A 26,771-nucleotide genomic window follows, 5' to 3' on the forward strand; every position below is an offset into this window, starting at 1 on the left:
TGCCGTGAGCAAAATTGATCCAAAATGATTTTGGCATATGCTGAACTCACTCAGTGATGCTTTTCTTCATAAACTCCTGTGAGGAATATATTGTGAAATGTTTTATGTAAGGTATAGATAATTTTAGACTTTATTTTAAAGAGGAGCAAAATGTAGTTTGTGAGTGTTTTGCCAGGTTTGGTCTGTGCTGGCTAAACTGAAGTTTAAGCAATTTTTCCTGAAACAAACTGTTTCTAATTTCTACATCAATGAATGGCTGGTACCCTGCTCTGCATTTGTTCAATGCACAAGTTGTCAGAATCTGGAGGCACTGCCACCTTTGTGAGATATTGTCAGCATCTGTGTGTGTGCTATGAGTATGCTGGGAATAGGAAGGCCATAGAAGGGGAAGAAAATTGCTTTCAAATTTTATGAATCTAGTGTGAGTGCCAATTTTTTTTCATTTCTTTGTGGGCTATTTAGAGTGTGGTTTCCTTCTGCTGAAAAAAGTACCTCTACCTCTGAATGCTCTGACCTTCATGTTGGCCTTTTCCCTGTGTGGTGATGTTTTTTTAACTCTATAATACTGGCAAAGCACCCATCCACTACAGACAGTATATACAGTCAGAAACCTGGGGATCAGTAAATGTGAGTAGGAATGTACCTGTGCAAGATAAAAGGGTATAATCTCTCTTGGCATATACAAAATATGGGGAAAATAGTGCATTTGTGAATATAGTAGGATGTGTCGTGCAGCACTATTTTGGAAAAACCCAAACAATCAAATCATGGCTGATAGAGATGGACTAACACTAGGGGCTTCTTTTGGAATGGAGGGGTTGAGCAACTACTGGAGAAGCAGCAGTGTGTTCAGAGAACTGGCAGAAGTGGGAGCTCAGCTACTGTGGGAAGTGGAACAAGAACCTCCCTGGAAATTGAGAGCACGAGCACCCACAGGCCCTTACCCATGGCATGTGTGTAGTGGAGTGGGATTATTTATCAGCAGAAGGCATACAGGAAGCTGTTCTTCATCCTCTTCTATTTGTGTAACTCTAACACTTGCTAGTTTGGGGTAATCATTGTTCTCACCTGCTCTTACTTGGGGTTTGTGTAATTATTCATATTTATTATTCATTAAAAAATTACATCAATATATCTGGTTTTTTGTCATGCTTTTTGCAGAGTACTAACGCTTTGGAAATAAAAGTCATGAAATTTAACTGAAGACAGGGAGAAGTGTGACCTTAACTGATAGACCTGAATAACAGAGGCTCATAAAAATGCATTGCTATGGAGACAGACTTTTATCTTACAAATTACTTTAGGAGTAAAGGAATAACTCTAAACATCGAAATCCTTTTCAAAATTCTCTATGGATTTTGAGATAAATATGTTTAGCACATTTAGCAGAGCAGGAGATGAGCCTTCAATGTGCAAAGAAATGAAGAGATGCTGGCACAAAGCACAAAGTTGAACGTCTGAACAGGCTGGCCATACTGTTTACCTTTGGATTTGGTATTAAAATGCATTGCACCAACTCTGTTCCCTGCTTACTGTCCCAGCAGGGCAGTCATGCTATTAATCAAGATGCTGGTTAAACAATTGTTCAGCAGAATTCCTTTATCTCAGGTTCATAACACTGGGTTTACATACAATGTGAATGCATTACATCATGTGAAAGCTGTATGAATCTGTAACGCTAATGTGATTCTGTTGTTGGTTTTAATTTTTGCAGATGCAGATTTACTTCTACAATCCTGATGACTTTGACAGTTTTGGAACAGCAGTTCTAGAAAACAGGGTGGTAGGAGCCATGGCCGTGTTTTTTCAAGTAAGTTAAAACAAAGACTATATCCATAAACCAAAGTGTTCACTGAGTACTATCTAATTCATTGAATTATTTCAAGCTTAATGGATGCATCTGTTTTCTTGTTCCCACCTGTCTAAGTGAAAGATATTTCATATTGTCTATGTGTGATTTAAAATGTAAATAAGTATATTTAAAAACATAATGAAAAATTTTGCCTGGATTGCTCTGACTTTATAGCTACTCTACAGATGCAGACTGGAGAACACATTTATCACGGAACTTCCTTTGCTGCTGAAGCACATTGCTGCAGTCCCTGGAATACTAACAAACCAACACCAACTGGTTTTGTTTAGGAAAAACTTAAAATTCAAATGTAGCTTGAGAGAAAATTAATCAATACGTTTCATCAATCTTATCTGTAGCAGCTTCTTCTAAATTGTCATAGTAGCAAGTTCTTGAACAGACCAGATTTCCAAATGAGTGAATTTATGCATCCACTTGTTTGAAATGCATCCTGAGAGATGCAGATCTGGGGCTGCTGGGTGAGCTCATTTGTGGCTCCGCATGCTCTGCGTGGGGCAGGGAGCTCTGCTGGTGATGGGAGTGTCACCTGTGGCAGTGGCATTCACCAGTGTGAGCCCCTTGTCACCTCACATCAGAAACAGGCTCTTACCTTGAGGGTGAATTGAAGCGAGGGAGCTGGAGCCACTGCACACCACCAGACTGTCACAGGCACAGAAGTAGCTAATGAAGATTTGAAATGTCTTGGGGTATTGCTTTTCAGAAGAGAGGAAAGATGGGAGGGAAGAGCAAGGAAAATGCTGATCCTTTGTGAGGTTTCACACTAGTTTTTACTGAGGAAGAAAGTGATCTTGCTGTTATCTTTGTGAAGCCAGATAAAAAGGAATATGCAAGTACTCATATGTAAATACCTCCCTTTTTCTTATGATGTTAGAGTGACAAGCCTGACTCTGCTGCTCAAATTAAGTAAGGTTGTCTTTTTGCATGACACTGATTTTGATCAAATGCTTTGATAAGGAGGAAAGGACAGATCCTTGTATTGCATAAATTGCTGTAACTCTGCTGACATCAGGATAGTGGAAGGAGGCATGTTAAATTCATCACTGTTTGATTCTGAGCAGTTCTGTGGCATTTCATATTAGGGCAAAATTGGTGGAGCCGTGATAATTTACAGTGGCATGGCATGATGATGATTCCCCAGACTTCTTAATCTCAATGTACTACGGGAAACTTAGGGCAAGTTGAATTTGGCCATACAAGACAGAAGTTCAGAAGCAGAGCAGCCAAAGGCTGGTTCATACCACAGTGAATCGTGGGTTTGGTGTGTGTGCCATGTCAGAAGGAGCGTGGGTTTGTGCCATGGTGTGCACCACGTGTTGTGGCATCATCTCTCTGGAATTTAACTCCTAAATTACCCTGATGGGCTTCACATCAGCCACATCACACTGCTCCATGTCACATCGCTGTATTCCCTAAATCCTTTTTTTTTTAATAGGATCTTAAAATTGTGGTGGGACTGTGTTTGGTATTCCCCACCTGCAAAGCCTAGCGCTGCACTTGCTGTAAGTCTCTCTTTGCACAATTCCAAGGGAGCCATTAAAATAACTTAAAATAGTGTGTTATGCTGTTAAAAACCCCATCTTTGATTGTCAGAGACCTCAGGCTTTTCAAGACCCCAACTGAGTGTTGTAGTCCCCTCAGGGAAGCAGAAATCTACACTACTCATCATTTCCAGCCCTGCTGGCTGCAGGACATGAGGCTGTAAAATCTGGGCGTTGGTGCAGCTGGGCTCCTCTGCTCTGGGAGCTCTGAAATCCGAGGCCATTACTGATGAACACCCTCTGATCTTTTCCAGAGAGTGGGGTCAAGGTAATTCTTTGGCAAAGTGACCCAGGGATGACCTGTTTTGTGGCTGCAGGGAAATGATTTGGGGGTTCTGGCATATTTTCCTTTTTTTTTGGGTTGAAATGAGAAATCAGTGCTGTGTTGTTAAACTCATGAGTGTATCAGGTTTTCCTTCTGGGCAGCTTTGCTCCAAGACAGGGAACAGTCGAGGAAGATTTGTAAAGCCCGGAGGCCCCAGTCTAGAAGGGCACGTGCTGAGTTCTGGCACCTGTAAATAAACTTTAGGGACAGCAGTGTGACAGCTGCTCTTTTGGCCATCATGAGGACTTTCCAGAACTAGTCCCACAGGGCTTGAATTGTTGTACACAGGGTTATTAATGGATGATGATGATCCTTTTGCAGATCCCTACTGTGTTTGACCAAGGTGCTGTTTTAGCCCTGATCAGCTGCATATCATGTGCTGGGCTTGGTGATCTATGACTTGGGAAAAGCTTTTTCTTGAGAAATACTTGCTGTTCCCTGAGCCTTGCTCCCCAGGACTCCATGCAGATAAACTTGCCATGGCTAGTATTTCAGGCAGCTAATTTAAAGCTGTCTTTTAAAATTGATCCCTAGTGACTTTTGAATGAAATGTCCCTAAGATGTCCATGGTCACATTTTGATTGGCAGCTTATGTTGTTCAAGTACTACAGCTTTCTATTTTCCAGAGCTTTGGTCCCATCTTGAACTCATTTACCTAAAACACAGCTTTTAAAAATCTTAGCAGAGAGGTCATACTGTTTTTTTATAAATGCATTAGAAAACTGTATCATGCATGCTTTTCTCTGTAAATATTTTAACATAAATTATTGGAAACATTTGCCATTAAGACTTGGATTTTTGCTAATGTGGTCGTGCTGTGTTGGAATGAATGTGCATAACACTGGCTGAGTTTATAGTCTGGCAGGTGTTTTTTGTTTGACTGATGTTCATAAATGTTCCTTTGAAAATCAGGTTCTCCAGTGAGTGAACATTATACTGAACTATATAATTATTGGTGAAACATTAAATAATTAAGTACCCTCTTTCTTCCTTTTTAAATAATTTAACTTGGAGTATACAAGAATTCTCCTTATTGAATTCATTATTTCAGGGGCAATTTCCAGGTAAAGTACATTGGTTGTGAACTTGGATAATTGAAGCACTTGGAATTTTGCTGTAATTAAAGCTGTGCTTTTCTCATTACTTTCATTTTAAGCTCTGTTGATAAATGCTATTTCTGTTTGTGTGCTGCTGGTTAGTTGATCTGACAAAAAAAATTTACAAAACTAAGAAACAATTCTTACAAATACAAGCTGCTGTAACTGCTCATCTCTGTATCTCATTGTGGATAGACACAGGGAGGGTCTCACACAAAATAGCACTGTGGGCACCCTATAGCAGGTATTGTCAATTTGCAAATGAGATGAGCTGGCCTGAAATCTCTAGCTGGATTTTCTTTGTTGTTAAAGAGAACTCAGTTGTAGTTTTAGCAAAAATCAAAATCCCCTGGAGACAAAGGAGAGAATGCCATGACTAATGAGACCTTGCCTTCTGACAGGGTTTTCAGGAGGACACATCATGGCCATTCCTTTCAGTGTTGCAGTGATGTGGTGTTTCTCAGAGGGAAGCTGGTACTGGTAGGAGATGTTCAAATTGACAAGTCCATCACCTCCTGCTGCCAGCACCCTCTTGGCTGGCAGGAAAGGCTCCTGGGCTTGCAGGAAGGATAGTGATGGACCCAGCTGAGGGGCCCTGTTTTGTGGCAATCCTAAATGAGCCTCCTAAATGAGTTCCACCAACTGCTGGAACACTTGCAGCAGGTCCCAGCCCAGCCAGGCACCTCAGGCTTGATTTAAATGATCCTAACTTGAATAGTTGGTGCTCGTGTTTCATTTCAGCCCACGTAAGATTCAGCTTGGAGTTAATGATGTTCTGGCTCTGGGCCTTGGTTAATTGTCAGGCTGAGCTAGCTTTGAAGCAAACCAGGGGTGGAAGGCAAGGCCCAGGTCTCTCACGGTTCCCGAGTCATCCGTTCATCATACATGTAATACATATTTATAAGTCACATTTAAAATGAGTAGTTACTTGGATTAAATGCATTCAGACATATTGCACAGCTCTGTTTTAACCATCTAACAATATAATTCATTGCATACTTCACTACTTGCTTTATTAAAGCCAAACTTGAAAGTGTTCAAAACAAACATATTGCTTTTGCATTTGAAATATTCATCTTTTAGTCCTGCAGTAGATTCATTATGGCAGAGAATACTTCATTCCTTGATTACTGCTTTGAAAAGGCACAATACTGATTCCCTAAGCACTCATCAAATATTCGATAGCTCGGAAATTCAGGAGGAGGTGATGGAATTCTTGTTCCTACTGGGAGGGCACATAAATCTATTTTATATTTGCAGAGAAAACCGTCAGTGATTAGTTACTGTGTCTCAGGTACTCAAACAAATCATCTCTAAAGAAATTAAGTAAAAATGAATTTTAAAATAACTTTTAGCAATGCTTTCATCATTAAAATTAGCTCCATAATGATGAGTGATGTTGATACCTCGATCACTCAAGAGCTTCAGCAGTGCAGAGCTAGATTTTTAAAGGTAATTAGGTACTTGGCAGCAAATGTGCAACTAGCAGTATTTTTAAAAGTACATGGAATAAAAATCAAGGTTTTATATGTCTTTAGCCTGAGTTGCCTTCCAATGCAGACATGTCTTTATAAGTTTGTCGAAATAACTACTCTGTAGCCCTTTTAACTTTTAGAGCTATATGTGTATTATTTGCATGTAAATGCCTTTATATTTACTAGTTACTCATGTATCCAGGGATGTGCTCTTCAGTAAAATGCATGTTTGTGGCCTTGCTGTTTGTGAGATTTTTTGGTAGTAGTTCTTAGTCTGCATCATCAATGTGATCAATCACTCACTTTTCACAGGGGCCTAAATGAGCTGAACCCAGAATAAATTGGAGGAACACCATCAAAGCTATTGAATATTTGTCAAAAATATGCTTTTTAAATGTATGTTTCTCGAACAACATAATTCAGCTTTTAACTTCCCTCGGAAACCTTTTGTTCCCTGTTCTTCCCTTTCATTAACTGTTTCATGTGTTTGCCGCCTTGACAAAACAGATTCAGTGAATAAATGATTTAAATATGGTGATTATGTAGGAAATCACATCCAGTAGGAGACAGGGTCCCTCCCATGTCCCCATCTCAATTCATGGAAATTCCCTGATTCTGCCTCTCTTTTATTCTAATGCTTTTTGAAAGTCTGAGCAAAATTAATTTGATTTAGACAATAAGAATGGAGAGAGAGGTGTGCACTTCTCTTGGAACATTATATCCACCCACATGAAGCATAATCAGTACTCCAGGGTTCAGGCAATATCTTAAAGGTGATTTGCAAGAGTGAAAATAACACATGGCATCATTAACATGCAGAGCATCATCTAGAGTCATTGAGAGACTTTTCATTTATTTTAATAGACTTCAGATAGATGTAAAGAACTTAAAATTGAATTACAGTATTAATTCTTTTAATGGTTACATTAGAACCCATGGGGTTTTATTAATAGTAGCTCATGAATAAAAAAACTGTTGGTATTGATTAGCAGTGTTATTTAGTATCAGTACAGGTGTATTTTTATTATCTTCATACCATGAAGATAAGTACATCTCCTTATTCAGTAGCTGTATACCAATAACTCTCCATGTAAGTGAAGACAAGCAAAACATTTTGAAATGTATTTTTCTTCATTAAGTCCAGTTTTGCTTCATTTTGAAATGTTGCAGTTGTTTGAAAACAGTAGTTGTTACTGATAAAAGCAATACTAGGGCCTTTAAATGGCTTTTACATAGAATAGAGGTACAAAGTAGCTACCCTGACGCAAAAAGACACAGAGCAGGTGGATGTGGCCACTGCAGCACCATTTTTCTGAGCAACACCTTGTACTATACATGCCAGGGGGTATAGTGACATAGGAAGCATCTCTGGAGCAGAAAAAGAGTGTCCTCATTTTCCCCAAATAAGTTGAGATAAAATTGCCAAAAGTGATTTTGCGTCATGGAGAATTTAAATACAAGATTTTGTAAGGTCTGTTGGATTTGAGTAGAGTTCAGTGTGTCAATGGCACAGACCAACCTCCAGAGGTGTTTTTTAGCCAAAATATGCAAGTTTGGGTGCCTAATAACAAGTGCTCATGCTGATCAAGTTCCTCTGAAACCATTTTGATTGGAGGAGGCTTTGGGTAGAAGACAAAAATTCATGGAAACTGTTTCTAAAAAAATCTATTCTACCCTTTCCATTAAAGAAAACAATTTTTTTTTAAACTAAGCTCAAAATTCTGATTTTTTATTTCAACTTATGTTGAAAGTTTCTTAGGGAAATATGAATATTTTTTGAATATTTTATGTAAAATAAGAAAGGAAAAGGAGAACAGATGGGGAATAACTCTGAGAGTAAAATATATATATCTATATATCTCCAATTTTGGTGCTTTTTAAATTTCCAGTGCTGAACAATGAGACTTTCTTCTGATCCAGAGCTCTGCCCAGATGAGTCATGTTTCAAATGACGTTTAATAGTAAAACTACTGTTTACAACAGATTTTTTTATTTCGTCTTTAAATGAAGGTTTCTTGTAGTAATGTTCTTCATCCTTTATTTTGGTACATAAATGAGAAGGCTGACTCTTGAGAGCACTAGGCAAACAATCCTGATGAAGTCTTGAGTTTAGTAGAGAAGCTCCAAAAGGTTTTTAGTTGTGAAGGCCGATGCAGTTGTGAGAAGGGCGGAGCTGCATCCCTCGCTCAAAAAGGAGGGCACATAGAGGTAAGGAAGGGGCAGATGCGGTGAGCCCTGGGACCTTACTGTGAGCAATTTGGGGAGCACGGGGAGCTGGAAAGGGTCTGTGAGCCCAGCAGTGTTCATCATTCAGTGCTGCTGCACTCAAGAAACTCACTTTTTAAGTGAGCTGTATTGCACTGAACAAACAGTGTCCCTTTCACCTCTGGGGGTTTTTTGTACCAGATATGCTTCAGTCCTCCAAACTCTGAGTGCATTGACAGCAGCACTGAGACACAGCTTTGCTGCTGGGTCACTGTGCAGAGCCTGGGATTCCCTGGTGTCACATCCCCTGCAAACAGGAGCAGAGTTTCTGTCTCTGTGCAGGGTGCTGTGGGCTCGGGCTCTCGCTCACATGGCTGCACACTTGTCATGGCTTGTCATGAGAAGGAGCTCATGTGGCTGAATCCGTGAGTGTGAAGAGCAGAGGTGTTCACACAGCAGCCTGAACATCCTGAGCAAGCCTGCTTGGAGGAATGAGGCACAAATGTGTGAGCGAAAGGGGGGCTGGGTTTGGAGGCACAGACTGACAGGGCGGCTGAAACAGATCGTTCTTGGAAGCAAACACATCGTTCCACTTCTGCTTGCCTGTGTTCTGCCAAGAGGCATTTGCAGTCTCTAGATCATGATGGCTGCAACCTGCTGTGTTGAAACTTTCTATCCACAGGCTGACTGTGCAGTGTAGAAGGGTAATTTACCTTATGTGCACTTATCTTCTTCAGAGCCCAAGCAATCGTCTTCCTTTCTCTTCTTCTCCTCATTCTGTGAACTTGTTCATGGTATTTTCCACTAAGGCAAAAAGTCTGATGACCTCCAAAATGCAATACTTTCAATTAAAGCCGTTTGTTAGATCGAGTTTTAAAGGATATGGGCAGTACTGAAAGCGGTGCCATACAGTTCTTTTTACAGTTCAGAGCAAAATACCAGAATGCACATTGAGTCTTTGGCTTTTATTTTGTTTTTAATCTCAGACATACCTACGGAAATGAATTTCCAAAGCATCTAAAAAATCTAATTGAAGGTAAAAATTAGAATTAGATCCTTTTTTTCCCCAAATGCACTGTCAATGCTTTCTTAACTGCAAAGTCGGAGCCCACAACTCACAATTTGTGCTGTCTCTGGCTTGGATGCAGCAGCAAAGAGGGGGGAAAACAGTGGGGATGGGTTACCAAGTGACTTCTGCTTTTTGTGATAAATCACAGTCCTTTGGTCCAATTTATTTAATGGAAAAATCACAATTATTGATGTTAGGAAAGAACTGCAAATGTCCTTGTTGTTGAGAGGACTTGGACTCCAAAGTTCTGCAATGCTGCAAATACGAAAAACGCTCCGCACATTTTATGGGGTTTGTCCTCAATATCTTGAGCTATCAGTCATAGCCATTAATGAGACCTGGTTGTGTGTGTTGCATGGGAATAGATCTCTCTGCCCTTCTGGTTTAATGCTCATTTGAATGTTGACATCACTGTCTTTCAGTTTACAGCATTGTAAATGTTTTTGACCTGCAGTTTTTTTTTTTTTGCTTTCTGAATGATTCTTAATTGATTAATGTATTGAGATTAATCCCAAGCAGGATGCCATTATTAAGTTGCTTCATTAAATTATATACCAACCTGTTAGCATTAATTCTCATAATGTCCCCTTACATTTTAGTGGTTTTATTTTAATTACTTGCCTTAAGAACTTGATCAGCATGGGTTTGTGTATTCTTTTCTTCCCTTTCCTTTCTCTCACCCTTGATGTTCAGAAGTCGAATCAGTTTAGGAATATTTGTAGTGTCTAATGTCAGCTTCTTAAACACAGTAATTTACTTCTCAGTAATTTAAAAATGTCCTATTTAAAGAAAAAAACAAAACAAACCATTTTGTAGCCATGCCATGTAAATTTTTAAATGTATTAAAAATGTCTTGTGGAGTTTTCATTACTAGATTCCTGAAAATGACACTTACATGTGTAATATGTAAAAATTACAGTTGTCAGCCTATAATCTCACCCCTTCTGTGGTTCAGGAAGATTGAGACTCAGGAAGTTTACTGATTATAAGCATTAGACTAAAAAACAAATTAGTTCCCTAACTACAGTAGTAGTTTGTGCATTTTGGTCTCTGTTGTGCATTGTTGATGCATCACTTGGTCACATTGTCAAACATCACAAAGCAAACGTGGAGCTGGGGCAGCGTGGAGGGACCCCCAGCATTGCTGCAGGCCCCATCACTGCTGTAGGGCAGGGACAGCAGCCCCTCTTCGTGTCTCAGAGCACTGAGAAGCCATCAAATGGGGCTTGTTTGTGACTTTGTGATACCAACAATTGCTTTATCCCTGTCCTTCTTACATGTCCCAAATCTGGTGGATTTTTACTTGACCTTTTATTTAAGAAAGAGAGAGAAAAGCTGTAAATAAAGAATCTATTTTTTGCTATCTAAGTTTTTGGAGTGTTTTGCTAAAATTGATCTTAGTTACAGAATCACAGGAGATGTAAAGATATACATTCATCTCCTTTCCTCTCCTCTCTCCCAAAGAGAACACTTGCCTCTGGGAAGCCCCTTTTTTCTTCCAGTTTTTAAACATCCAGCCTGGATTCTAGGAAATAGTTTTTTATGCCTGTCTGCACACCTCATTTAATTTTTTTTTAATTTTTATTTTTTCATCAGGCTCTGTATTCATCTAGCTCTCTGATCCATTTGTCTGTCAGAGGGTTATAATAGCAAATGTATTACATTCGGTTTGCATTCATGAGATGTAGATGGAGAAATGTAAAATTTCAGCCAGGAGACTCCAGTTCTGCAGTCTACAGTTGCCCAAGTATGCAGGATTTTGAACAGTATTTGTGTAACCCTTAGAAAAGTTACACCTGTTTTTGCCCTCAGTGTCTTCCATGAAACTGCAAAGTCTTCCTGTGTCTCTGGTTACCAGTTAGTGTTATGGCACATTTTAAGCAAAGGTGAGCACAGGATCTATTCATAAATGATTGTCTAGTTTCACTTTGTGCCATAAAAGAGAGATTGGTTGTAAAGTCTGAATATATAAAATAGATGGGTAAAATTGGGGCTTCCTTTCCCTTTAGATCTTCTGGCTCAGATGAAAAAGTTATTAAATACAAGCTGTTCTGCCTGAAGAATTATTACTGTAGTTCTCAGCTATAACAGCACCACGTTTCTCCTTGTATTGGCAAGAATAAACAATACAAGCTTCAGACAGAATTTCCTGGGTAGCATACCAAATGTTCTGGAAAACCTTCTCGGACAGCAGCTGATACATTTTTAATACAAATAAAACATAATTCTTTAGTCTCGTTACAGTTTGATCCCTAAGGTGGAAAAAGTATACAGACTATGCATAATTGATGTATTTGTTTGAAGTGTTTAGCTGGATACTCCATTCAGAAAGTTTCTTTTTGTTAATAGGTCGCTGTGAGATGTAAGAATCACTTAGGGCTCTCTTTGTACAAATAAATGGAACGTGTCATTTTTGGTACAGGCACTGAGGTGGTTGCACAGTCATCCTGACTGTGTCTTTGTGCTGCCCACACTGTTCAGCCTTAGTCAAATCACAGAGCAGGTCTGGCTGAAATGTCAGTATTTTCCCAGATCAGAAGTGATGGGAAAGCATGAAAGCATGCAAGGAGAGAAGAGGATGGTTGGGAGCTGTCAGGGTCACATGGATTGGTGTCAGGTTGGTGTGTCCATGTAAGCACCACCCCGGCTGTTACCAATGAATGTGTGGTTTCTTGGCAATTCCTAAGTGTTACACATGATGCAGAGCAAGCATGCAGGAAAATATCCCTCAGTAATTTAATTATCGTCTGTCCTAAATTACTATAAACCCAGTGTTAAAGGTTACTGCCAGAGGGTTGAGTTGTTGCTGGGTTTTGTCGTCTGTAGTTTCTGTGCTGCAGGATGACTGTGGGAGAGATGATTATTGAGGGCCTTCTGAGCCCATGGTTTTCATTCCAGAGGTCAGAAAAAATGCAATGAAAGTAAATTTTAATCTAGTCTGTTCCCTTCTTGATGTCTTTGTACAGATTTGTAGACATTTGTATGTATAACTGATGGTTTAGCTGATAATGCTGATGGCAGATCACCCCCAAAATAATTCTGCATGGCAGCTTGCCCAGAGCAATCCTAGTTACCTGATGTTTTACCTCCTATGAATCTAAATCAGAAATCTTCAGGTTTATAGGGTGGAGTTGAGGGTGTCAGCCTGGGAACCCTTTTACAGCATAACTTTATAGTAGCTTTTAGGGGTATCTTCTATATCTGAGATTCACTGAAAAGCACACTACTTTGACTAAGGTGATGAGTTCCAAATGAGCTCAGTGGTACTGGTTCGAGTAATTTAAAGCTCCCTTTGTTTGAAGTTCAGGTGTGCTGGTGTCAGGTTCCAGAACAAAACCAGCACAGAAGCTGGGATGTGCTCTTCTGCTCTGCTGGAGATAGGTGAGAGTCAAGAATGCTAATCACCATCTTATTCTATGCAGAAAAGTGAAATGTGTTAAATAAATTGCTTAAATCTGTTCAGCGCCTCTGATCAGTGAGTTTTGGTGGAGCAGGATTTTTCCTATGAGCTTATGGTGTTTGCAACTGCTTCACAACTCTGAGGAGCCAAGGAAAAGCTGTCTGGCTGACACCATCAGAACAGTATTTAGCTGCTGATTGTAACTGTACCCTTTCTGTGCATCAGAAATGCATTGAAATGTGGTCGTTATCAAGTCTAAAGAGACTTTCTTCAAGAGGGTATTGGTTTTGCAACATCTCTGCTGGATCAAATGAAGCCTAACTGGAGATTTGGCAAAGTGTTCTTTATGAGTAAAGTAAAATGATGTACCACATTAGAAAGGAGCGTGGTTATTAGAAAGCTCAGTCTTGCTCCTGATGAAATGGATTTTTTTCACCGTAAAATTCATCTTTACTTGCTGCAAGAATATTGCTAAAAGAGATTAACTTTGGATCTCAGTGTATTTTATAGTGTGTCTCACGTTATTTTAAGGCTGTAAATATATTAGCTGATCTGTAAGCTTCACTTAAGTTACTGCTTTCTGGGTTTTGGAAGAAATAGGATCATGGTTATGCAGGAACCATGAAGATTGAATTAAATCACCCCTTTTGATATTTATTTTCCCTTGGGAACATGATATCAGATCAATATTTAAAAACAGCTTTATGGGTAAGTGTTGATTAGAAAGCAAAGCTCCATAACCTTAACAGCTAAGCTAGCAATTTTTTGGTGCATTTTATCTCTGGTTTGTACGGCATTATCCATATGCCTGTGTAAAAAGTAAGAAAATTTCATTATTTTCTTACTCCTTCCTCCCTCCTGCCTACCTTGCTACCTGGCAAGCCTACTTTATCATATCTAGATCCTATAAAAATATCTAACATAATTTGAAATGCTCTTGTGTGAAACATGATTAGACTGCATCAATCACTTTTCAAAGATTTTTTTCCTCATCATTTTATATTCTAAACTGCTAAAATCACACTCTTTTATATCCTCCTGCATTTCATGGGAGGCATGAGCAGACAGATAGTTCCCCATCTCGGGTGAACCAGTCTTATTAAGTACTCTCCCAAAGTGCATACCAGTCAAATTAAGCTTTAGGTTAACGTTTTGGAATGCTCTCCTCTTGCCAACTCATTACTAGTGATATGGCAAAGCAAACTGTTGCCTTCTGCTATTCCAGATATCTACAGAGATTTATTACATTTCAGATAATAAGCTTACCTTCCTAATAGCACACAGCCCACCCCACCTTATGGCTTGACTTGCCTCTGCTCATAACTTCAGCAGAGAATTAAAGGCCAGAAGTAAAGCTGGCATTTAAACCTGTCTGGGTAGAGCCGTTTGGGCGTCCCTGTGTTGTGGATGGGAACATCCATCATTTTGGAGTCTGGACTCAGTCATTATCCAGACCAGCTCTGCACTACCCCCAGGCTGGTACTGATCCCTCTCTGTGGACAGATGGTGGTGGGAGAGGAGGGTGATGCCCGGGCGGGTGGCACCACCTCAGTGTGCTGCAGGGCCATATGGACACTCAGGTTTTAGAGAAACTTGGTCTGTGCATGCAGTACAGCTGGCTGCTACCACACCTGTCTAATAGAGTTGTTGAAAGACTGTCTAAATTCATGCTGAGCTGTGGAGATTATCTCTGTCAGCTGTTCTTGTGTCAGAAGCAATTTTTTTAAAATGCTGTATTTGTGTCCTAAGTGCCCAGCCTGTGTCTGCCTTTTAGAAAGTGCCCTCTTCCTTCCTTCATGACTGCTTGCATTGCATCTGACACATACAACTGAGACAAATAGTGTCTTAACCCTAAAAAGATGAGATTTTTTAATGTCTTTGTTATCATGCCGTATCTATTTGCTGCCCCCCTTAAAATCTGAGTGTAAAAAGAGCAGCAAGTGCAGGTGCATCCTACCAGTGTGCTGGGGGTGCAAACCAGACTCAGGGAACATGGGATGCTCCAGCATGAAGCTGTTGGGCTGTGCTGCTGCTCTGGAAAGCCTCTCATCCTCACAGCAGCCAGCAGTGCAGTGCTCCTGGTGAGCTTGTTCCAGCTGGGCTGGAATTCCAACTGTGTTGGGTCTCAGGCACGTTGGGCATGGCTGGCTGGGCAGCCTGGCAGTGAAGATGTTCCTCAGTGCCAGCCCTCTGTGGATTGCCTTCACAGAGCTTGGCTCTTTAGCTCCCTCCATAACAACCAGGCTTTTGGCAGGGAAAAACCTGATGCAGCTTGTGGTGCCAGTTGCAGGTGGTTGTATGAGGGTGGTGATATCAAGAGACCATGAAGCCTGGCAGGTCTTAAGAGGAGAGATAAGAGACTTTTCTAGAGGTGGACACCAAAACTGGGGCTGTGGCAATGCATTAGCCAGGAGCCTGGATGGTCCAGCTGACCTGCCACAGCACTGGGGATCAGATCATAACCACTGCTCATGAGCTGTGGACACCCAGGAGTTACAGTGCTGGGTGTGAGAAGAAAGAAAAAATAATAAGGAAACACCTCAAATTAATAGCCAGGTTTTCTGATGAGCAAATTCAGAGAGGAGGAGATGAGATGGAAGAATCTTCCTGAGAGCATTCCTATGTACGTTCACCTGCAGGAAGCATCTTCACTCTTCTGGGTCAGGCTAGACTTGTTCAAAGAGCACCTTTTGTTCTAACCCTGTTTTAAGTTTTGTTTTAAATCCTGTTCAGTTGTATTTTACTTCTTCTCTCATAACTTTCCCTGAGATTTTTAGATTTTGGCAATTTTGAAGTTATACCCTGTGTAGGAGGAGGGCTTCCTGACCAGAGACAGAGCTTGAAAATGCCCTCCATAGATAGGTCACGCTCCACAGGAGCAAAGGAAAGCTCTAAGAAGCCCATGGAGCAGAGGCATGAAGGCTAGAGAGTCCTGAGGAGTTCTGTGGCTTTAAGATTATCACCTACTCACTGTGATTGAATAGCATTCACTTTGCCACTGCTGAAATGTAGAACATCTTGAAACAAGCACACATGTCATGTTAGTTTTTGTATTTCTTTGTATTTCAAGAGGAAGAAACTGCTGCCACAAACTGAATGTTTGCCAGGCTTTTAATGCACTTGTGTTCTAAGTGCTGTTTTTCTGCACAAAACTTGCCCATTTGTTCTAAACATGAGCCATGATACTTGTTGAAATGTTTTTTTAAGGAACCGAGTGAGTTGTTGGGTCATGCTAACCAAGAGAAAAATAAACTTCTTGACATATACTCCTGACTGTTTCTGTCTGGTGTTACACCAGATGAAACAGTGGGGTTGAGCTGTTCTTCTGTTGCTGCAGGAACTCGAGCAGTTTAGAAGCAGCTGAGGAAAAAATAAATGCAGGCCACATCCTGCTACTCTTAATTCAGTGGCTTGAAGAAGATTGAGATGGACTGCCTCAATTCTCTCCCCTGCTTCTGGGAGTTCTGCTGCTGTGACTGCCCAGGGACAGCTCTGTGCCTGGCTCTTGGTGCACCCACACTTCAATCCCACTGGCTCTGCAGCCCCTGGCAGTCCTGGAGCTGGTACCCTTGGCACCCTGTCTGCTGGCACCCAGGATGCCCTGGACAAGCCCACTCAGCATCCTCAGCAGCCAAAGCCACTGCTTTCTCCTGCCTCCATAAAGGACATCTCAGGGCGTGGAAGAGCAGAGGAACTTCCTTGGAGAGGCAGGAGGTGGAGAGGAAAAGGTGGGAGAGTTGTGGAAGGATGCTCATGGGGGTATGTGGAGGGGAGGATGCTGTAACATTTGAGGAGACAGGAACAGCTCACTGGGTGGAAAGAGACAGTGAGGAGGATGTGGCAGGTGTGTGAGGGAAGAGGGAAGCTACTCAGACATGAAAGTGGAGTCAGAAGTGAGGAAACTCTGAGGATTAGTAGGTGCTTTCTGCCTTAGGTACTGTGAGCACCAAACTGTGCAAGTTCATAGCATTTTGCAAAGATGCACACACCTGCAAGAACTATATGACACTGAAAATTTACAAAAAATATAAGTAAAGAGGGAAGAACTTGCTTGAAAGAAAATTACAAATTCAAGACTGTATCGTAGTTGTCCTTTTATGCTGGAAAGCATTGATGAACAGCACTGGTTTAACATGGGGTTCTTGTACCACAAAGATGCCTGGAAGCCTGAAAGCCCACCCAGCCCATGGCTGCTGCTTTAGAAATGGGGAATTTGGTGTAGCAAAAATTCCTGCTGCAGTTTTGGGAGGCCAATTTACACCAACCTCCTTAGAAATGAGGTAAAAGGAGCGGCAAACAAACTGTGCTGGAATTTGACTTTTCAAAGCATAACATTAAGGAGAAAAAAAAAAATCTGCCCTACAATAATTTGTTTTCACTGGGTTTCTAATTTAATTGTGAACTGAGGTGTGGTTGTCATTAGGGAAGTGACTGTGTAACTTAATTGACATTTCTGCATCCTCTGTGTTTGTGACTCAGAGATGCTGGCTTGAGTCATCTGTACTGCCTGGCTGGAGGGAGCCCAGGGCTGTGCTGGGAGAGAAAAAGACAGGACCTTTCTTGTAGAATGGATGAAAGATACTGGGAAGCTGAGACGATTCCTTTTCCTTATTTTAAAGGAGAGATTGATGTGACCTCTCTCACCAAAATCCTTTGTGTTTGCTAGAAAAGAGGAAAAGGCTGAAAATCTCTGCTGCATCCTAGGCAAGCTTAGCTGGAGCAATTAAGTTAACCCCCTGCAAAATGCTGGAGTTCCAGATGTCCATCTGAGCTGTTCCTTTTCAGACATTGCATTTTGCCCAGGAAATTCTCCTGTTTAGCCAACAGATTTCACTGCTTTATTTTCATTAAAAAAAAAAAGAAGAAAAAAAAAGAGCTGGAGATACTTTTTTCTCACTTGCACAATTTTGTACCAAATTCAAGCTAGGAGCAGAAGAAAATGAGAGCTAACTTCCATTTGTGGTTTCACAGTTTTGAGTTTAGCCTCTCCAAATGTGTGAAGCTGTACATCAAGGAGTGGGTGTTGTAAGATGATCTGGCTGTAGTGCTTGTTATATTTTTTCATTACACCATTTCATTTTCCTCCCTACTTAGGTCAAAATGGTTATTTTTACCTAAAAACTGTAAATTGAGCAAATTGAGAAAACTCTTTTAAAAGACCCAACTCTTTTTTTTTTTTTGGCCCCTTTTTTTATTTTTTTAACTCAGAGGATGAGAACAGTTTATACCTGATGGCAGTTTTTATAAAATAGCCTCCATCCTGATAAAATGTTACCCCCTGGTGTGTCATTTTTCCAGCTGAACTGCTGGTAGGATTGAGAGATCTTGCACACTGCTGCTTAAATAAATAGACTACATGCTCTATGAAGAAATCATATTATTTTCTCAAAGGAGAACAAGTAGGCTCAGTGCACTGAAATTGCTTTAAATAAACTTGCAGCTACTGTGGCCCTTTTTTGCGCAGCTGCAGATGGGCAAAGTCTATCAATCAAGCTTTCCCAGCTTTGAGAAGCTGCCACTGAAGCTGCCTCTCCTCTGTGTTGCAATTACATTTTTGTCTTTTACAGGACTTTGTATCTGAGATATTCTATTGCTCTAATCAGATTGTTCTTTTGAGCTGAACATATCTTTTGTTTTTCCTTAGATATATGTGTATTAAGATCATTCAGTAATTTGTTAATTGGATGTGCTATTCACTTGCAGTAAATTAGCTGAATTTGTGCAAGAATGCTTTGGGGAAATTAATTCATTTAGCAATGGAATAAGTCAAAGTTTGGGCGAAAGAGTGCCTTACAAAAAGAAAGGAAAATACATTGTTGTTTCTTGCCATGCTGCAGGTTGCAAATCTTGTGATAGTGAATGGAGGAAATGCTGTGGAGAGGGAGCTGCAGAGTTTTCCTCAGCCTGGTCCTCCAATCAGCCACTGCCAGCAGGTTACAATGCACGATCAATGTTCCTCTCTACTAACAAAGGAGCTCAGTGTGCACAAACACAGAGCACTCTGAGCTGAGTTATTAAGCAGACTTAACTCTTCCTCCGAGTCTCATGGTCTTGCTTTTTTTTTTTTTCGAGACAGTCTCTTGTGTCAGGACGTTGCATCAACACACAGATTCTCTTCAATGTTCTTCTGTGGTAGCCAGTGCTTTGCTCTTTCTGTGACACTGGTATTTCAGCCAGCCTGTGGTGTAAAAGTGACTATTTATGCTCCTTGTGTTTTCAAGCATCCCTGCTGGACATAATGAAAGGGGAAGTTGCTGATCTATAACCTGCTTTGTCCCATCCCAGGCCCAGAATGTGCAGCTCGGGTGCAGAGGCAGCAGGTACAAAGTGATGCAGGGGCTGAGTTAAAGGCTGTGAGGAGCAGTGGTTGCAAACAGCTTCACTGCACTCAACCAGAGATGAGGGACAGCCAGAACACCTGACCCCAAAGTCAGTTCAATAGCTTTTAAAACCATTGTGGATTTCAAAAAAGTAAAGGCAAAAGTGCAGCCTCCTCTTTGGCACTGCTAGTTAATATACCCTGCTCGTAGCTATCCTCCAATGCTGTTGTGAAATATGAAGTTCATATATCACTACCAAGCTTTCAGTCAGAATGATTTATTATTCAAAGTGGAATTAGCTAGAAGGATCAATGCACACCCATTACTCTATTTAAAATAATCATTGGAAGACTCATTAACTTTTTTTTTCTCTTCTCTTGAAACAACATAGTGAATGAGACATTTAGGAACACTCCCTCCTCCAGCATAAGTACCTCTATGACTTCAGAATATTTTCATTCATAGCAGGATTATTAACACCTGAAGGCCAAAACCCAAATTTAACTCAACAGAGTTTGCCTTCAAATCCCTAAACCTGAAACCAGTTGCTGTAGGCAAAGACAAAATCAGCTCTAATGCACATTTTTAAAAAAATCAAAGGTCGTGGTAGCATCTGTGTGAAATAGTGCATGTGCCACCTTAAGGTTCAGTGTCATATCTTGCCTGGGTACCTGTTATTCTCTCTGATTTTACACATGAGTAGAAAATTGAAGTATTAAGGGGGCTGTTTCCATTTCTTGTTTTCTCTTACAAATATATTCTGCAGGATACTTACTTTGGGCAGTCCATTCATTACACAGCAAATGCCTTCTGCCTCCCTGCTCACCTCTGTCAGGCTGCAGGCTTTTGGCCAGATTTGTCCTTTTGCATCAGCTCATATGGGAGATGTGCAATTATAGCTTATATGGGGGAGATGGAAGAAAATATCATCTGTGGAGAAGCAGGAATATATCATTCTTGGATCATTTGGTGCTTGTGAAGGTGAAAAACTTAAAGCACCAAATCTAGCTTATCATTATGTCGGGAGCTCTGTAGGCCTTTTCTTGGCTTCATAGATAGCTCAGTGTGCTATTGTGTCAACCAGTATCCCTTCTCACCCATCAGCTCTCCTGGAAAGCTCCAGATAAATATTTCCTGCTTTATTTCAAAGCAAAGCACAAGTAAACTTTTCATATCTGTTCATCCGCATTCCAGATCCGGCTGAGATCTTTCACTTCCTTTTATTCAGTAATGTTTAAGAAACTAGATATTTATCCACAATCAGATTTTACAATGTGGACTTCAAAAGGGAGAGAAGCAAGAGGTGGGACAATGGAGTTAGTGCAGAGCAGAAGGGTGTGGACCACAAAGCCAGGATCCTTTCCAAGTGCTGCAGACTGATGCAGGTTAAAGCATCATTGTTCAGAAGGATTGGGAGTAGGGCTGCCCAAGCTGATAGCTGGCCCTGGAATTATTTGGCCCAGAAGACATGGATTTGAAGAGTTTCAAAAGCAATATCCCTAGTGCTTTCCCTTTAGTGAGAAAAGAATGTTTCTTTTGATGGTGATTATCTTGGATTCTTTAAATTCTGTTGCTGTGATGTTAAAATACGTATTGTGTGGCACAGTGTTCACATTAAATGGGATTCTTCTAATTTCTGTTCTAACCAACTGAAAATCAGGTCCTTTCCCACAGAGATTGGGGACTGGCATCTGTCCAACATCACTGAGCTGATAGAAGAATAAATTGTTTAATCATGTTGATTGTCCTGAAACCCTACAGGACAATTTAATCTCTGCAACCTAGTTAATTCATAATAGTTTTCTTTTTCTTCTTAGCTGTTTGTACAGAGTGCTTGGAGCTTAGGTTTTTGGCTGGTGAGTTGTATATCTTAACTGCAGGCTGTATGGGAGCTGAAGGCACACAGTTGGGGGAATATTACCCCTGACTTTCAGTGCTGTAATTGAAAGTAGAGTTTGACACATTGGCATCTTTCTGTGTCAGCCATTGTCAGTGGCTTCAGCTGCCACGGTTAAGTATGTAGTCATTCATCCTTGGCAGGCAGCGTCCTTTGCAGCATGAGAGGATGGTCTCTGGATGTTAATGCTCAGCACTCTGGGAGCAGCTGGCTATATCGAATTCAAGGCATGCAGATTTTCTTGGCCATTTTACTTAGCAGATGGGTAAGGCTTGATAGATGGAAGATTTAGTTTCCAAGTCAAGGGCCAAATGTTGCAGTGGGAGAGAAAAGTAAATTATATCACTATTCAGAGGGGAAAGGCTCAGGTACTGTATCACAAAATTGTTGCCATTCATTTTCCTCTGCCTTGCACAAAATGCATGTCATTTCACCTTTCAATATAGCCGACTGTGGCATTCTCCTTCACTTTGAGATGCTTTGCAATACTGTCTGTGAGCCCATTTAATGAGCTTGAAAGCAGTTGCTGCAAATTTATGACAGTTTAATGTCTAAATGCCAGATATTTTTTAAGGTGGAAATGAAAGAGAAATTTGTATTTTGTATCAACCCAAATAGGTGAGTTTTCTTCAGTTCTTTTTTCCCCTCACCCTTTTCTTCCAACATATTTTTAAAAGGAAAGTGTATTCCTTACTCCTGATCTGTTCAAATGATTAATATTCACCTACTTCTCACAAGGTCGCTGGTACCAGTGGTCATTAGAGAGCCTTCTGGTGCTCCCTCCAGACCTCCTGGGTTGGTGGGAGGATGATCTGGGTTTCAGAGAGGCTGCCTGGAGCTTTGGGCAATGGGAGTGTCTGGTGCTTTGGACAGGGGTCTTAGAGTTAAGGTCTGATGTTGCTGTGTGTCCTCTCTAACTGCCTCAGTGTGTATTTGGGTGTTTCCCTGTTTTTATTTGTTGGTGTTTCTAAAATAAGCATGGTAAGATCAGTATGTTTGCCTGAGATCTTTTTTGCAGCTTTATAGAACTGTTTCCAGCAGAAAGACAGGTCATGGATTACTTACATGACTTTAGCATGTGGCTTTAATTATACAGCATGTGGCATAAATTTTAACACTTTACGAGTCTGCTGAGTTTTGATGAATCTGGGTCTTCAGGAGGTTCTGAGTTTGTCCTATAAAATAATCAGATGAACAGAGAGCTTTGGCTGCTCTACAATAAGTGATAGAAAAGGAGGACAAGCTGAGCTCAGTACAGCTGTAGCACAGGGGTGGTACCTTGCCCAGTAAAGTCTGTTTTCATGTGCTATGGCTTGGTGGCTGAACTAGCACGGTCAGCCTGCCTGAGGTGCTCTGGTCTGTCCTCTGCTCACATTCCTGCTTTGCTCAGTCGCTGGAATTGTCCTCTTTGGAATATTAATGTTATCTTGAGAAGGGGCTGAGCTCCTCCCTGGCCTGCCTTCAAGGCTACAGCTGTAGAAGCAGCACTTTGAAGCACAGGGACAACACATTGTGCTGCTGAGAGGTGTTAACAGTGCTGTCAATAGAGCTCATGGCTGATCAGCCTTGTTCACTGAAGGAGCTGTAAGTAAATCTAACCTGTCTAGAGTAAGATTTCCACCATGACTTCATGTGAAGAACATACCTGGTTTGTGACTGCAGAATGGGGTCACTTGTGCCTTGCCTTTTCCCATATTGCAAATATTTGTCTTGTTCATTGCATTAACATCAAGCCACTCTTTCTATTCAGAATGGCATGTGCACAGGTACTGAAGCCACACAAAGGGTACAATAAACAAGAGATTTTGCTTCTTCATGTAATGTTCATCCCATATTTACCCTATGGTGAGAGCTCTGTTAGCACAGGAAGCTGCTTAATGATATCTCTGTGTTTGTTTTTCCATTGTGCTTAGCATGACAGTTACCTATTTATTTCTGCTGAAGAGGATTACAGGCATTTTTCAATTATAAATGATGCACACAAGCCTTATTTCATCTGTTTACTGCAGACCTATAGAGTGTTAGTCAGTTTTGAGCAAAAACATCTTGTACAGGAAGCAACATTTGTAGTAGTGGTACCGTGGGTATTTTAGGGCAATTTCAGGATGCTTTTCCATCTGTCTGTTAATACTCACTCTGCAGCATTGTAGGCTTGTGTTTGTGCCTGGAATTCCTTGTCATTCTTGGTGTTTCTTCTGGTAAGTTCTTGAAGGAGTAGGGGGGAAAACTCACACTTCTTCACTCACAAGAGAAGCCTTGCCCAGCTTAGGCAGGCGTGTGTTGGGTGAAGCCAAAGTGCCCAGACCCAGTTACAGACATGTGATCTTTCTCTAAGGTACCAGCAGAAATGTGGAATGCAATAATTCCAATCTGAATAATTCATTGCTGTTGTCCTTCAGGATATGTTCATAAGATAAAAGAATACATGTCTGGAAGAACACATATTATATAACAAAGGAAGTAAAAAACAGTTTGTAGAAGGATATAAGCTCAAGCTTCATGACATGGAATCATAAAGCAGGTCAGAAGGACACTTCTTATTCTGTAGATTTTTTTTCCGTTCTGCTTTTTTTTTTAGTTTTTTTTTTCTTCCCTTCCTTTCTTTTAAGTATCAGCTGTTATCAGAGACAGGATTCTTGTATGGGTGAATCTCTGATCTCAACCAGTGTGGTAGCTGCAGGCCACTTAAACCAGAGATGTGCAGCAGTGAGGATAGAACTTGACATTTTGGATTTCAGAAACCTGATTTCCTCTGTGAACACAGGCAGAAAAAGGATACAAAGAAGTGAAAAAAAAAATAGAGAGATGAAAATCAAGGTGGGTTTTTTGGGTTGTTTAAGAATTTGAGGAAGAAAAAGATGTAAGAAAACTTTTGTTCTGAAGTCTGAAGCCTTCCACAAAATGAGAAACCTTTTGATCACTTTTCTAATGGTCTTGCCAAGATCCTGAAACAGTTGTACTGAGGTGTGAGAGAACTGTGTGTGAACGTAAGGTAAGAGGAAGGAAAGCATCTGGAAGGAAAATAAACCTATATCCCATGCAGGTCTGAACTGACATCTCTGCAAGTGGCACTTGTTTGAATATGATTTTTAAAGAAACATGAGAACCTGCTCCCCATACCCCTGGAGACAACAAGATTACAGATGCATGGAGCATTTGCCTTGCAGCCTGCACAGAAATCCTGTGCCTGTTGGTTTTGTGCTGCTGAAGAACGCAGCACATTGCAGAGTGTGCTATCAAAGGGGCTGCAGGGCTGGATCTATACAGCCACACCACCTCAGATTAAAGGGGCGCTGCCAGGGCTGAGGTTAAGGATTGATCTACTTTGACACAAAATCCCAAAAGGAAGAGCTCTAACCTTTATGATCCTTTCTGTCTATTTGCTTTTTTTAAACTGATTGCAGCTGTCACCAGAAATAAAACCAAAGTAAACACAATAAAACTCTTTACCACTTATAGTTAGGCAGCAATAAATAAAACATTGTTTAAGTCTAGAGCAATATTTTCTTATGTTCTTGTTCTTCTTAAATGCTAGTAGCATTTTGATGATTTGTTTTTTCAATGGTGCCCCTGGTTAGAGAAACCTGGATAAATGGAAAAGATGCAGGAATGTGTCACATAACAGGCTCTGTATTTTTAGTGTTTCTTTTTGATTTGTCAGATGTCAGAAAGAACCTACAAAGTGGGTAATTTGGTCCACTGTCCTGTGATTATTATTTATACTGGATCCAAAGTGTACAGAGCACCCCTTTGGGCATATAAAAGTTCATGCTTCAAAGAGCTTGCAGCCTTCAGGGTAATGGTGTTATGTCCAGTAACATCTGAGCTGTATATATTTCAAAGCTGCTTTTGCTGCTTTGATAATTTTATTGCATTTCTTGCCCTAGATGATCATTGCAAGTTCTGGAGTACTGTGATGAGGAGAGGATTTTCAATTTCCATTTACAACACCAAACTATTTTGTCTCTAGAGAAGTGCATGAGAATGTGTCCTGAACACAGCAGAGTAGTTCACAGGGCAAATGAACAGAAAAAGAAAAGTGGTTTGTTTTGGTTTATCTCAGTGTAGTTGGCTGAGAAGATAATGAGGTTTCTAAGAATCCTAATTAGTTATGGGGAGGAAGGACAAGATGAGAGGCACTTGTGCTTGTGAAACTTGGGCAGTGAATTCCAATTTTCTTGTCAGGCTATTAAAATTTGTGATATTATTACAGCACATTTTTTTGGATGTGCTGTGGTCAATGATGTCCTCCTCCTAAGAGCAGCTCCAGGCTGGTTCTGCCCTTCATTGATCAGTGTGTTCCCTGCTGGGCACAGGGTCCTTTTTCAGGGTTTTCTTCTTTTGTCTCCACTCCTTTCCAAATACATTAATCCACGGCCATAATGTGATTAAACTCTATTTTTCCTCATGGCATTGAGGTCATCAGCAGGCAGTAAAATACAGGGCAGCTCTTTTGTATCTGATGTGTTGCCCATTAGGAGCTGTCCATCCAGAAATTACCAACACTGCTCAGGTTCTGAAGCTGGTGGGGAAAAGAAGGAAGAATGTGCCCCATGAGTAAGATACATTGCAGTATTTATCTCCCAAAAGTAAATTGGCAAGTATCTCAAATAGTGGAAGAACTCACAGAAATTGTGAGTTATTCCTACAATACCTCTGAAGAGGCAAAAGGTTAAAAAAATTGCATTATTGGTTGTGAATTCCTTGTCTGTGTGCAAGTAAGTGACTGAAATGATGGGTTTAATTTGGAAGTTGTGGAGCTCAACAGGGTTAATCCTTCCTGCTGCCTTTCTCTCCTCTCTCTGGTGGTGGATCTCACTGTTGTGGAGGACGTGGGCAATTTTTGAGTGATAGAAGGAATGTTGCAGGTTTTGGTCTAGCAGTGCGGGCAAGTTCACTGTCAAAAATTGATTATTTTTTTCTACATCCTCTCACAGAGCTATTTTGCCTTTCGTTTGTCCAAGTGACACTAAATTAAATAAATTTAAAAATATGAATAGCAATGAGATGCCAAGGCCAAACTCCATTAGGGCTGAAAGGGATCCAGCTTCCCTGACTGCAGTGGCAGCACCAGATTTATGGCCTTGTTGGTAAGGAATGAACTGGTCTGAGATGACTTCTGTTTATCACAGCAGTTCTCCTCTATGAAAGCAAGAGTAGATGGAGAAAAATCAGCTCTGTGTTTTTAGGCTTTGCAAGGCTGATAATTGGTTAATGTTTTAAAGAATGCAGAGGACACTTTTTGTTTTTATTTAACCTTCCTCACTTTATTTTGTGACACCATGTACCTTAGGCATTTGGTGAGGGTCCATTGTAAATGTAAGAACTGAGCAGCTTGTTAGGTAACATCTTTTTCTTTTTCCCTTGTTAGAAGATTAAACTGAAACTGTTCTGCCTAATGCCAGAGTAGATGTAACCAATCCTGTATCCTTTGCATGTAGGTCAGTCAGAGGGACAATTCAGCACTGGATCCCATTATCCATGGGTTGAAGGGCGTTGTACATCATGGTAAGTAGCTGCTTAAACTTTCTACTTGTTGGGAAGGGGAGAGGGGCAGAAATATTGTCCTTAA

The 26,771-nt window shown here is 40.7% G+C and overlaps 1 protein-coding gene across 1 annotated transcript in view; it reads left to right on the plus strand.

Annotated features, from left to right (window-relative positions):
- PTPRG (protein tyrosine phosphatase receptor type G) overlaps nt 1-26,771 on the plus strand; it is a 394,190-nt gene that overhangs the window by 256,778 nt on the left and 110,641 nt on the right. The window contains exons 5-6 of the mRNA XM_036390782.2: nt 1,715-1,810; nt 26,641-26,707. Of these exons, the coding sequence (XP_036246675.1) occupies nt 1,715-1,810; nt 26,641-26,707 (163 nt within the window). The remainder of the gene's footprint in view (nt 1-1,714; nt 1,811-26,640; nt 26,708-26,771) is intronic.

The sequence above is a fragment of the Molothrus ater genome, chromosome 11, assembly GCF_012460135.2.
Source record: "Molothrus ater isolate BHLD 08-10-18 breed brown headed cowbird chromosome 11, BPBGC_Mater_1.1, whole genome shotgun sequence".
Lineage (NCBI taxonomy): Eukaryota > Metazoa > Chordata > Aves > Passeriformes > Icteridae > Molothrus > Molothrus ater.